Here is a 14,412-nt window from a genome sequence, read left to right as displayed (position 1 = left end):
CTAACAGGGATAAAAGTTCCACATTCTTCTCATATGTGGGGGTCTTTGTGGTCGGTCCCTCATCGATCAACTAGATATCATCTATCTTATGTACAGGCGATATCTTGTGTTCACCAGACAACCCCTTTAAGTTTAAATTATTACCTCAAGGCATGTGGATTGTGCTATTTTCTAAACCTGACCTCCCTAAGCAGAATCCAGTTCGTATTTTGAGCCCCAGCATCAGTCTGCGAGTCCAGCCGGTATCTGGTCCCTAGGCTCCAGGCATTGTTTTGCACACAGCCTTTCACCTGCATCTCAGTGCATGACTAAGGCTGTGCGGCTCAGAGTCAGGATGCCTGCGGTGAATGCAGACTGAGGAATACTGCAGGCACCCCTGGCACACAAGCCTGGCACCACACACCCATCACCACTGAGGAGGCAGCAGGTAAGAGCACATTGCAATGCCAAACCCTTTCTGAGAGCACAGAGATCACTTACTTCTTTATTTCTTTATTGTATGGTCATGTATAGTGTCAGTAGCAGGAGCGTGAATATTTTATGACTAAAGGATGTTTTTGCATCCTCACCACTTTTATTTTATTTATGCTCATATCTATACAATGCATACCGGTACATGCCGGCTGTATATACAATGCATACAGGCCAGGTACATATACAATGCATACATGCCGGCTAGATATACAATGCATACATGCCGGCTACATATACAATGCATACATGCTGCTGTATATACAATGCATACATGCCGGCTACATATACAATGCATACATGCCGGCTGTATATACAATGCATACATGCCGCTGTATATACAATACATACATGCCGGCTACATATACAATGCATACAGGCCAGGTACATATACAATGCATACATGCCGGCTACATATACAATACATACATGTCAGCTGTATATACAATGCATACATGCCGGCTGTATATACAATGCATACATGCCGCTGTATATACAATGCATACAGGCCAGGTACATATACAATGCATACATGCCGGCTACATATACAATGCAAACATGTCGGCTGTATATAAAATGCATACATGCTGGCTACATATACGATGCATACATGCTGGCTACATATACAATGTATACATGCCGGCTACATATACAATGCATACATGCCGGCTGTATATACAATGCATACATGCCGGCTACATATACAATACATACATGCCGGCTACATATACAATGCATACATGCCGCTGTATATACAATGCATACATGCCGGCTGTATATACAATGTATACATGCCGGCTACATATACAATGCATACATGCCGGTTACATATATAATGCATACATGCCGGCTACATATACAATGCATACATGCCGGCTTCATATACAATGTATACATGCCGGCTACATATACAATGCATACATGCCGGCTACATATACAATGCATACATGCCGGCTTCATATACAATGTATACATGCCGGCTACATATACAATGCATACATGCTGGCTGCATATACAATGCATACATGCCGGCTACATATACAATGCATACATGCTGGCTACATATATAATGCATACATGTCGGCTGTATATACAATGCATACATGCCGGCTACATATACAATGCATACATGCTGGCTGCATATACAATGCATACATTTCAGCTGTATATACAATGCATACATGCCGGCTACATATACAATGCATACATGCTGGCTACATATATAATGCATACATGTCGGCTGTATATACAATGCATACATGCCGGCTACATATACAATGCATACATGTCGGCTGTATATACAATGCATACATGCCAGCTACATATACAATGCATACATGCTGGCTGCATATACAATGCATACATGTCGGCTGTATATACAATGCATACATGCCGGCTACATATACAATGTATACATGCCGGCTACATATACAATGCATACATGTCGGCTGTATATACAATGCATACATGCCGGCTACATATACAATGCATACATGCCGGCTGTATATACAATGCATACATGCCGGCTGTATATACAATGCATACAGGCTGGCTACATATACAGTGCATACATGCCGGCTAGATATACAATGTATACATGCCGGCTTCATATACAATGTATACATGCCGGCTACATATACAATGCATACATGCCGGCTGTATATACAATGCATACAGGCCGGCTACATATACAACGCATACATGTTGGATACATATACAATGCAAACATGCCGGCTACATATACAATGCATACATGTCGGCTGTATATACAATACATACAGGCCGGCTACATATACAACGCATACATGTTGGATACATATACAATACATACAGGCCGGCTACATATACAATGCATACATGCTGGCTGTATATACAATGCATACATGCCGGCTGTATATACAATGCATACATGCTGGCTACATATACAATGCATACATGCCGGCTGTATATACTGTACAATGCATACATGCCGGCTGTATATACAATGCATACATGCCGGCTGTATATACAATGCATACAAGCCGGCTACATATACAATGTATACATGCCGGCTGTATATACAATGCATACATGCCGGCTGTATATACAATGCATACATGCTGGCTGTATATACAATGCATACATGCCGGCTGTATATACAATGCATACATGCCGGCTGTATATACAATGCATACATGCCGGCTGTATATACAATGCATACATGCCGGCTACATATACTGTACAATGCATACATGCCGGCTACATATACAATGCATACATGCAGGCTACATATACAATACATACATGCCGGCTGTATATACAATGCATACATGCTGGCTACATATACAATACATACATGTTGGATACATATACAATGCATACATGCCGGCTGTATATACAATGCATACATGCCGGCTACATATACAATACATACATGTTGGATACATATACAATGCATACATGCCGGCTGTATATACAATGCATACATGCTGGCTGTATATACAATGCATACATGCCGGCTACATATACAATACATACATGTTGGATACATATACAATGCATACATGTCAGCTGTATATACAATGCATATATGCCGGCTACATATACAATACATACATGTTGGATACATATACAATGCATACATGCCGGCTGTATATACAATGCATACATGCCGACTGTATATACAATGCATACATGCCGGCTACATATACAATACATACATGTTGGATACATATACAATGCATACATGCCGGCTGTATATACAATGCATACATGCCGGCTGTATATACAATGCATACATGCCGGCTACATATACAATACATACATGTTGGATACATATACAATGCATACATGCCGGCTGTATATACAATGCATACATGCCGGCTACATATACAATACATACATGTTGGATACATATACAATGCATACATGCCGGCTGTATATACAATGCATACATGCTGGCTGTATATACAATGCATACATGCCGGCTACATATACAATACATACATGTTGGATACATATACAATGCATACATGTCAGCTGTATATACAATGCATATATGCCGGCTACATATACAATACATACATGTTGGATACATATACAATGCATACATGCCGGCTGTATATACAATGCATACATGCCGGCTGTATATACAATGCATACATGCCGACTGTATATACAATGCATACATGCCGGCTACATATACAATACATACATGTTGGATACATATACAATGCATACATGCCGGCTGTATATACAATGCATACATGCCGGCTGTATATACAATGCATACATGCCGGCTACATATACAATACATACATGTTGGATACATATACAATGCATACATGTTGGCTGTATATACAATGCATACATGTCGGCTACATATACAATGCATACATTTTGGATACCTATACAATGCATACATGCCGGCTGTATATACAATGCATACATGCCGGCTGTATATACTGTACAATGCATACATTTTGGATACATATACAATGCATACATGCCGGCTACATATACAATGCATACATGCCGGCTGTATATAGAATGCATACATGCCGACTGCTCATTTCTCATGTAAACCTTTGTGCAATGTTACCTTTCTCTGTGTATTTAGGTTTTGTGGAATCCTACAAATATTTTTCCCTTTTCTATTTCTACATGAAGAGAATAGAAACAATGAATTAGATTCGGATCCCTTAGATTCCTAAGGCACATGGTGACGGACACCTCATTGATGCATTTTGCTGCAAAGGTTTTGTATGTGCATGTCATAAACCACCCATCCAATTGTTACTCCGTTCTACTGTTCACATTGCCATGCATTAACCCTTCGTAGAAGAATTCCTATTATGTAGGCTGCAGGGAGGCTAGCTACTGTATGCAAGTCTCTGCACACGTTGGGTCTGATGGGAAATCTATTTCCAATCCCCGTTGTGGCATTAGATCCTCCTTCATTATCTCTCCACTTTAAATGAGTAGTAATAATTTTGAGGACCTTATCACTGTCATAACCTGCAGGGACTAACGAAAAAATCCTGTAAGTTACCCTTGTGCGTGATGGACTGCCGAATGGCAAAACATAATAAAACACCTATAAAATGATAGGAAGCAATAATGCTCCTCTGTCTTTCATTAGTATTATATTCAAAGGAAACTGTGTAAAGTCTGCTGGGGTTTTTTGCTATTTATTCTTATTAAAAGAATTTCTTCTTTTTAAGTGAACAAGTTGCTATTGACCGATGTGTGATTTTATAAATGTAGTACTTTGATATCATAATCAGGCCCATGTATGCATTTTGGGATAAAAACAGCAAACTCTGATTAAATCAATGCGGTGACTATTGATTGCCCATCACAGTGGTCTGATGTGTGCACAGAGAAACAACCGAACTGGTGGCGGATGTACCGGATCTGAGACAGAAGATTTGATCGAAATCTGTAATATTGCATAGGATGTAATTTTATAAAGGTGAACTATCAGCCCCCTAACCACTCCTAAACCACCACCATAACTTTATATATCCTATTCCTGGATTATGAGACGGTCCTTTGTGTCATACACTAATTTCTATGTCTGTAAAATCAAGTTATACCTGGCTTGTGGTATGCCAATTAACCATGACTAGCCCGTTGGGCCATTGTTTTCCCATGTCCACTAGTCATGTCCAGGAAGATATTAGTGACACCGATCCCACTTTGCGGCCAGCCACAGAGAGCCATGATTAGTGTCACTAAAGCCCCTCTGTCCATGAGCAGAGTCTCATGTATTGTAAGATGGTGGTCCAGGCCATCACTCTTCTTGTGTTGAACTATGTGTCACTCTGTAAAGTTTTATCTTGTTTGTACAAGAAGTAATTCCTTATAAAGTGCTGCAGAATATGTTTGAGTTATAGAAATAAAAATTATTATTATTCTTACCAGTGAAGCTGAGCAGGGTACATCCAGCTTCCTAACACTTGACCAGGAAGGCAGAAAGTCATGCTCATTCACAAGAGTTGCAAAGCCATGATGGTGATATTGCCCCCGCGGTGGATGTTAATCAAGTCCGATTACAAGATCTGAGGCCAGACTAGTGTAATGAAATTAACCTTGCTGGACTAGTCCTGGCTAGTTTCTTTACCGCAAGACACATTTATAACTTGATTTTTCAGACTTAGAAAGGAGTTTATGGCAACCTAGTCCAGGAATAGTCTTATATAAAGTTATGGGACCAGTTTAGGAGAGGTGGTGGAGCTAATAGGTTCCCTTTAATCTTAAATGATGAATTTTAAAGCCCAATGCTTCATCCTGGCCAACCCACAGACAGCATGTATCATAAACTAGCTTCATTATTGCATCCATGTATGGATGGACAATGTGACTGGGATGACTAGTCCAAGTGGCAGGCCACCTGCAGCTTCACAATTACAGTATGTCTGCGAGAAGCCACTGGGGAGCAGCCTCATGGACTAGTCATCATAGTCAGTCGGATCGCTATCAGACGCTGTTTCAGAGTATATTCTCTCTGGAAAGATGCAGTGTTTCAGAGTGAGACATACAGGATATGTCCATTATAACAGACCCGGCCTATGATCCTTTCTGCCTATGGTTCAGGCTGCATGAATCAGCTGCCAGGCTTTAATGTTTTTCAGCCTATTTTGTATGTAGTCATGAACATCAGGTACTCTTAGGTGGAATAAAGTTGCACTAACCAAACTGTAAGATCTGTCAACAGCTGCTCAAAAGCTTACTGACAGTGACTAGTTAGCACAATTAGATTTTCACTTTTAAGGTTAATATGTCAGTTTACCACTTTAATTTTGGTGACTGAAAGTCGATTGACTCAAAATACATTGGGACAAATTTACTAAAGATGTTTAAGGCTGCGTTTTTCCAACCTAGATCTGCCAATCAGCTACGTGTTTGGAAATCAGTGGTCGATAATTACCCTTTTTAGACAGACTGATCACAATTCCCGTGGCACAGAATGATTGGCAATAGAACATTCAGTGGCTGTCATTATTCTCAGCGGCACATGTCCTATTTTCTCAGGATTATGTGCTGCCGAAAATAATGATTTTTAAACTTTCGTAAATATCTTTTCGCGAAGATGCATGTACACAGCCCCAATGATACGTTAGGGTTCTACACCAGCATTGTTACAAAGATGGAACCTGAAAAAAGCCAATACAAAAAATAGTGTGCACACCCAAAAGTCAGAAGAAACTAGGGCGTGCTGCAAATTTTTTCACATACGAGTGAAAATTCATCCCTCTGAACAGACCTATTGAATAACAATAGTCAGTCTGCTGTCCGATTTTTATTCTGACAGCACAATTTCGTATTATTTGAGCGAACCCCAAAGCCTAAAATTGATTCAAGATATTTTAACTTATTGTTTAGGGATTGTATAAGAATGTGTCAAATGTTGAGGGACAACCCTCAGTTTTCCTATGAGGCCCAATCATTACTAATTTCTCCTTTAATTAGTGGCCACTTATTGACCACTTAGATTATAGATCTTTAGAAAAGACCTTTGAGACTTGTACCCTTCCACTATCTGGCATAGTTCCCAGCATCGAGAATGATTCAATCATGAACTTCAAGTGCTGACTCTGTGGTCACATCCTGCAACGTTAACCAATTACTTAGCTGAGAACAGAAATGAATCTCAGCCTGACATGTTTGTTGAATGAAGTTGAGGTGACGTGTGCATTTATATGCAACATTTTTGCCTCTTGGTAATTTTGTCAAAACAACAAATGGACAGTGTACCCCAAAAAACAAGCATATATAAATTTACAAATCTTTTGTCCTTACAATTCAATAACTAAATTCGATCAGACGTTGAGAAGTTCAAAGTGCACATTGGATGACACCAAGGACCTCTTGTACATGGGAGACTCTACCATAAGTAGTACTACTCTATCATAGCCTTACATTATTATTTACTGTAGACATAGACATTATGTTAGTATTCATCTCCCAGCAGTTGAAGATCTTACCACCATACATAGGTCAAAAATCATGAAAAAGTAGCAGAACATTTCTACATTGTTCCTAAATACAAATATGTTATCAGTTCGATTGGGATTGAAACTTGTCCCGGAAGTCTCGCAGATCCTCCTACCACATTTTCCTTTCAGAACTGCGATACATTAGTATTTTTAGATTTACCATTTCGCTCATCAAATGCTGAATTAGAATCCTGGGTTCTTTCCATCTGTTCCAGCTCTGCTTATCTATACACACCAATATCACAGTAGGGAATAGTGATTGAAGGCATCTTGCACAGTAACAGAGCTGTTTCTAATGTTCCTCCATTGTACATTGTAGTTACAGAGGCACGGTGGTGGTAGACACACTCAATTAAATTAGCAATAAGGTTGCTGGAAGCATGTTAACTTATCGTTATGTAATATTGAGTAGTAGACGGCACATTTTATATGAGCATGCATTTCTCTTCAAAAACCCATCATCATCTGTGCTTCTTGAATTACCATTAGAAGGCAGTAAATGCAGATATTGTTTATAAAATCGTCTATGTGTCTTGTAAAATTGATTTTCTTTTGCCTGAAATAAAAGCAGACTGTATAAGTACAATGCTAAAAAGCTTGCATGCAGTGTGTCGTGAAGGTCAATGTCATACGAGCAAGGTCACATATAATCGGTGGAGACAGTATAAGCATATCTATGCAGCAGAGCTTCTTTCAAAATTGATCCACCTTGACCAACATTCAAGCCTTCTAGGCAAATGAAAAGAGAATAAGAATAGAAAAAGAGACATAAGAAAAAGAGAGAAGGAAAGAAAGACTTTCTATTTGGTAAGCACAATTAGTTTAGCACTGGTGGGATATGCTATAGCACGGGAGGAATGAGACGTTGGCAAAGTAGACAGCTGTCCACAATACCATTGAAAATAAGACACAATGTATGGATTAAGAGTATTCTGTCAGTATAATTTCACACCTCAAGCTATTTATATGCGCAGAGGAGACAGTGCTGGGCAGCGAATAGAGCTGGAGTGACAGACTTCAGATCTACCATAGCTCTTCAGCCTCATTTGCATATCACTTGAATCGCTGATTTCTCAGTAACGGAGAAATGGATTGGACATGTGAAGGTATTACCGAACTTGTCTGTAAAAAAGCTACATGTACAAATAAATAGGATGGTGTGTAAAATTCTGTTGACAGATGCCCAATAAAAGAGAATGATAAAAGTTGAATTATTTTTTTTCTTTTTTTTTTTTTAATTTTGCCTTATTTACTCATAAATTGTATGATTTATAAGCTAAACCCTCACTCACAATGTTTCCATTGCTGATTAGTTTGTTACTATGAAACTTCTGATTGTCTGTACATGAACCCTCTGATTTGTAAATTGCAGTAGAATATGTTGGTCCTAAATAAATAAGATCAATAATTTAATTACCTTATATGTAACCCTCATATATTGTGAACACGTAGTATAACCAAAGGTTAATTCCCTAGATTAATTAATTGTGCATACCTACAGTATATCACAACTTGGGTGTAATTCTGGTTTTCCAGGTGTGCATTGGTGAGCAAATGGTACCTGCTACATGGATATATGGCAGGGTTACATGGTAGGGTGCACAGGTAGCCCAACATTGAGAGATGTACAAGTGCAAAGAAGCTGAGGAACGAGCAGTCAAGCTGAACTTCAGGGCATAAAGAAGGGGATGCATTTTGAAACCTTGGGAACTTGTCTCAGTCTTATCGTAGGCCATGTTGGGGGCTTCATGGGGCAGGTTGCCATTGTGATGTGATCCAATTATTGCTGATAAAGTCAGACTGTCCTATTGAGATTACTAAATCAGTTCTAGATGGCCACAATGGTAAATCGTTCACTGATGGACACACATTGTGCAAATATTAGATTTCATAGGTGTTATTTATAGATTTATTCCTTAAATATCATTTCCAATTCATTCTCATATTTGAAAATTCTCATTTTACTATTTTTTTAGATAATCTTACAGGTTCCAAAATATATTACAGCAACTCTCCAATATACTGCACACCAAATAGCTCTGCGAGGTTTTGAACCTTTCATGAAGCTGGTGCACGTCTCCTCGTCTTGGCGCAACTATCTGCTATGATATATCTTTTTCATTTTCTGATTTCACCTGGGATGTGTCTGGTTCCTGCCTGTGGTATACCGCTGATTTCTTCAAGGTCAGAAGGCGTCATGCTTCGGAGGAGACAGACCCAGATATCGACCACATTTGCAGCTTTTCACTTTCACACGCCTTTGATCTGTTTCATTCTTTTCAGATCACTCTCCAGAATTTCATTCTACCTAAGCACTGAAAATCAGCATGCACAGCTACACAACGTTCCCATTGTTTAGGCATAATAACTAGCATTAAGGGCATAGGAATAAAAAGAAAAGTGTATTACATATACTGTATGAATAAATCTACAGTATATGATCCAAGATGCCAAAGGTAGGGGCAGGTTTTCACTTTTGGAGGCTGAGTCAACATTGCAAGTGCTGATTACTGAAATTCATGGCTGTTTTCATCTGGATGTTCACCAAATGAGCCTTTAACTGAGGCCCTTTTTCATTTATCTGCACCGCAATGCAGAAAATATAGCAGCTTACAAGCAGGTCTCTTAGGCTGACAAGACTGACCACTTGGCTTCTCTGCATATCCTTTAAAATGCAATGTCTTGCTAACTCATCAATTTTCCTTTGTGTCTCCAGAGACTGGAAGTATAGACCAGGAGATTCAATCCTACAACACTCCAGGCTTCAGCGGCTGCCTATCCAGGGTCCAGTTCAATCTTATTGCCCCTCTCAAGCTTGCCTTACGCTCAAGAAACAACTCCCAGGTGCAGGTGGTGGGAGAGCTTGTGGAATCGAACTGTGGTGCATCACCGTTGACCATCCCTCAAATGGCATCTGACAACAATCCCTGGCATCTGAACTCAGGTACGGCAACTGTTCACTGCTACTCCAACAAGAAGATTAAATTGGATCTGATGAAATACAACTTCTTAACAGGGAAGGAAATAAGAGAGGGGGCAGAGGGGGCAGTTATATTTGGCTGCTGGTGTCTTGGAGGCCACATTCGAAGACAGTTGGGACTGGTAGAGATTTTGCATCAGATTGTGAGCTTCAGGTGACACCTATGATTGAAAGGTTTACCTAATTTCTAATATTTAAAATGCAGATTAAGTAAAAATAGTAGGTTTCACATGAATCCACATCTGCTTTGAGATGACAACTTGCAGATCGTGGTAGAAACCTGTGGGTCAAGCTCAGATTTCTGCTGCTATTTTTCTTGTAAATCATGTTTCATGTATCATGTTGGAAATGAAGTAGCACAGAATAAGGCTTTAAATGAGAAATATCTAGTTCTTTAGTTGCCTGTGGCAGTTTATTAAGTTTCAATATAATCTGACACTACAGTTTAGGACACATAACAAATGTATCCTTTATATACACCCTAGAACACTTCACACCTTGGGAAACACAACTAACGTTTTTTATAGTTTATTAGAAAGAACAAACATGATATGTTCTCCTTGGCATTCTACCAACACAACTGTTCTTTTCTATTAATTAGACACAACAAAAATTATTTTCCGAAAGAACCACAGTAATTTTCCATTCTGTGGATCATATAAACTAGAAGGTTAACATGAGATACCACATGGGCCCTGATTCATCATTGCCTTTATGCCTGTTTTTGTCCAGTTTAGTGTGTTGTTTGCAACCAATTCATTATTCTATTAGCATCTTTTTTTAAGTTTATTTTATATGTGATTGCCTGTTTGGGTTTTTCTGTTTTCTGCCTTGTGGGTGGATTTGAATGATTCCAGATGTTTTTGGCTTATAAATTGCAGTGTTTTAAGTCACAATAACGGACACAACACTACTCCAGTAGCCCCCTGGTGTAGTTTGTACAGTATGCATGTTTTCCCATAAGTCACATCTTCTATGAAATTTTGAACAAAGATGTGATTTTGTTCATAAAGGTTGCGAAACTCTTTAATGCCTGAAAAGAAGGTCCTTTTTTTAACTTTGCACTAAATTCAACACCCCTCCATGCCATTTTGATAAATTTGGCACAATAAATCTCAGCAAATTCCTCAAGATAAAAATGTGACTTAAAACCCCCTCACAAATGATGAATCGGGGCCATACTATCTGGTAATGTCTATTGGTTTGTATGGATAAAGTACATAAAGGTCAAGTACCTTTTCTAGGCGATGTGAGGAAGAGTGCCTGAGTCTCGAGATCAGGAGTGAATAGCAATAAGCTTACTTTTACTACATTGGGCCATCTCTGCTTCATTTTATTGTGACCATAGCTTACTGGCCCGGTCCTCTTTACATCCAGTCACAATATCAACTGAGATCATTATGTATCTTTGAGCTCATGGCAATTCAGCTTACAAAACTAGGTGTAATAGTCATATCAGAAAATGTTAATGATTTGAGCATTAAAGGGGTGATCCAACATACAAAGTAGTTTTCATCCGAAATCCCTATCTATTTAATGCCATAATGTAAACTAATTTCAAATATACTTGAATTAAAAACTCCCTATACTTCCCCAACTACACTATCTAACTGGTTTTATATTATTCTTCACTACTTCCTTTTTTGTAATGACGCATCATTTGAGAGTCCCAGTGCATGCTGGAATACACAAGTGAAGCTTCATCAGGGATCCCTGCCACAGCCTCTGCCCCTCCCTGAAACGAAGTGCCATCAGTGACGCTCGTTTCAGGGGTGGGATAGTCGATTGTTCTGTCTTTGTGCCCATTGCACAGGGATTAGTCCATCCCCTGAAATGAGCATCACTGGTGACTTGAGCCTCTCTGTCCCCTGATGACGCTTCTTTTCAGTATCCCAGCATGCACTGGGATTCTCAAACAAAGCATCATCAAAAAAGGAAGTAGTAAAAAAAGAAAGAAAAGTAGTTAGTGTAGTTGGGGAACAGTAAGGAATTTTTTAATTCAAGTATATTAAAAATTAGTTCGCATTAAATAGATAGGAATATAGAATGAAAATTACTTTGTCAGACCACTCCTTTAAACCAAAGTCTTTTCTTCAATGATTATGTATGATCCAAGGTGTATATGACTAGTATAGAAGTGTTGCAGATAGGGTACAGTTACTAGATGATTTACATGTATTCTGCAATAGGAAGGCAAATACTGATTCAGTTATGAAGGACATTTCACCAGTTTTAGCATATTAAACTGGCCACATCATGGAATTGTGGTTGCAGAGCTGAATCAAACATATTTATTTTTATTTCTTAATTTCTCATCTCCATTGTAGAGATATTAGCTTGTAAAGTTTAGATTCTAATTTATGATAAACCCTAGTGAGGCATTACCAGAGATTAATTTCTGAGGGCATGTACTTATTTCCCTGCATGCCATTGCCCAATCATAAGCAAGAAACATCATGAAGGAGGAAAAATTAGCCATGCCTCTAGAGGAGATTAGAGCTGCCTTTCTTTTGTTTGATACTTAATGACCCACAGCCCTGCTCTCTTCATGGTCTCTGCATATATTGTGCAGAGTACAGCAGAGCTATGTGTCATATTACAAACAACTTCTGCAGCTTTCATCTCACAGCAGTGATCCTAGGGGAAGGGATGTAGAGCCAAGTTATGTGTTATTACAAGCACCTCTGCAGCTTTCATCTCACAGCAGTCAATGAGAGGGAGTATATCTGTGCTATGAGTCATTACCAACACTTGTATAGGTTTCATTTCACAGCTAGTGATGAGGGAGTGTGCTCGTTACTTGAGTTTTTTGAGCATGCTTGTGTGTTCTCCGAGTATTTTTGGCGTGCTTGTATATTATGTTTTTGTCTCCGCAGCTGCATGATTTGCGGCTGTTAGACAACTTGAACACATGCAGGGATTGCCTGTTTGCTAGGTAATCCCCACATGTATTCAAGCTGTCTAGCAGCCGCAAATCAAGCAGCTGCGGCGACACAAACATAATCTACGAGCACACCCAAGATTCTCGGAGAGCACCTGAGCGTGCTCAGAAAAGCCAAGTAACGAGCACACTCGCTCATCACTACTCAAAGCACCTAGTGTGGGGAGAAGGGGAGTAGAGCAGAGCTGACAGTGTCCTGAAATGAAAGCTGCAGAGGTGTTTCTAATGTGACACATAGCTATGCTCTACTCAGTATCTATAGAGCAGGTACAGAAATCACGAAGATGAGTGGGGCTGTGTGTCATTACATCCAACAGGAGAAAGCAAGCTATCAAATATTCTGGGGGCATGATATTTGCTTCCCCTGCATGACACCTCTTGCTTATGTTTTAGCAATGTCATGCGATGGAAAAGTAACTGCCCTTGGTTGAAAGGGAAATTAAAATCTAAACTTTACAAGATAATATATTTGCAACACAGGTTAATATATATATATATATATATATATTATATATATATATATATATATATAAATATATATTGTAGCATAGCGCCTACTACGTGTCTTGGGGGACACTCACTTGGCACGGGATTAACGCACTCAGGCACGGATTTCTTATAAAACAGAGTCTTTTAGGTTTATTTCACACGACATAAAGCATCCTCAGGAACTTGGCAACAGCTTGAACACCATCTGGACATATTCAACTTCATCACAGTTCTTCTCTGACCCCGGTCAGCATAAGACACGGACCTCGTCCATTACCTGCTGGCGACCTTCACAGGTTCCTGGACACCTCTTGGCCTCAGAGGTGCCCCATACACAATGTCTCTCTCTTCTAACCCCGGTTAGCATAACACGGATCGCTTTCCGTTACCTGTTGGTGCCGCACAGGTTTCTCAGATACCTCTCCTTCACAGAGGTATCCTTCAGGCGTTTCTCACTCTGACCCCGGTCAGTACAACACGGATCTCCATCCGTTCCACACACTGGCATGTGCTAGGTCCAGAGCCCTGCCATGTGATCTTCAGGAATCCTA

General features: G+C 39.5%; 1 protein-coding gene across 1 annotated transcript in view; it reads left to right on the top strand.

The window, feature by feature from the left end:
* The window catches only part of CNTNAP2 (contactin associated protein 2), a 2,776,229-nt gene that overhangs the window by 2,744,947 nt on the left and 16,870 nt on the right, over positions 1-14,412 (top strand). Inside the window, exon 22 of the mRNA XM_069730166.1 lies at positions 10,168-10,395. Within this exon, the coding sequence (XP_069586267.1) occupies positions 10,168-10,395 (228 nt within the window). The remainder of the gene's footprint in view (positions 1-10,167; positions 10,396-14,412) is intronic.

Source organism: Ranitomeya imitator, chromosome 6 (assembly GCF_032444005.1).
Source record: "Ranitomeya imitator isolate aRanImi1 chromosome 6, aRanImi1.pri, whole genome shotgun sequence".
NCBI classification, from domain to species: Eukaryota; Metazoa; Chordata; class Amphibia; order Anura; family Dendrobatidae; genus Ranitomeya; species Ranitomeya imitator.
This window is presented reverse-complemented; position numbering and strand designations above follow the sequence as displayed.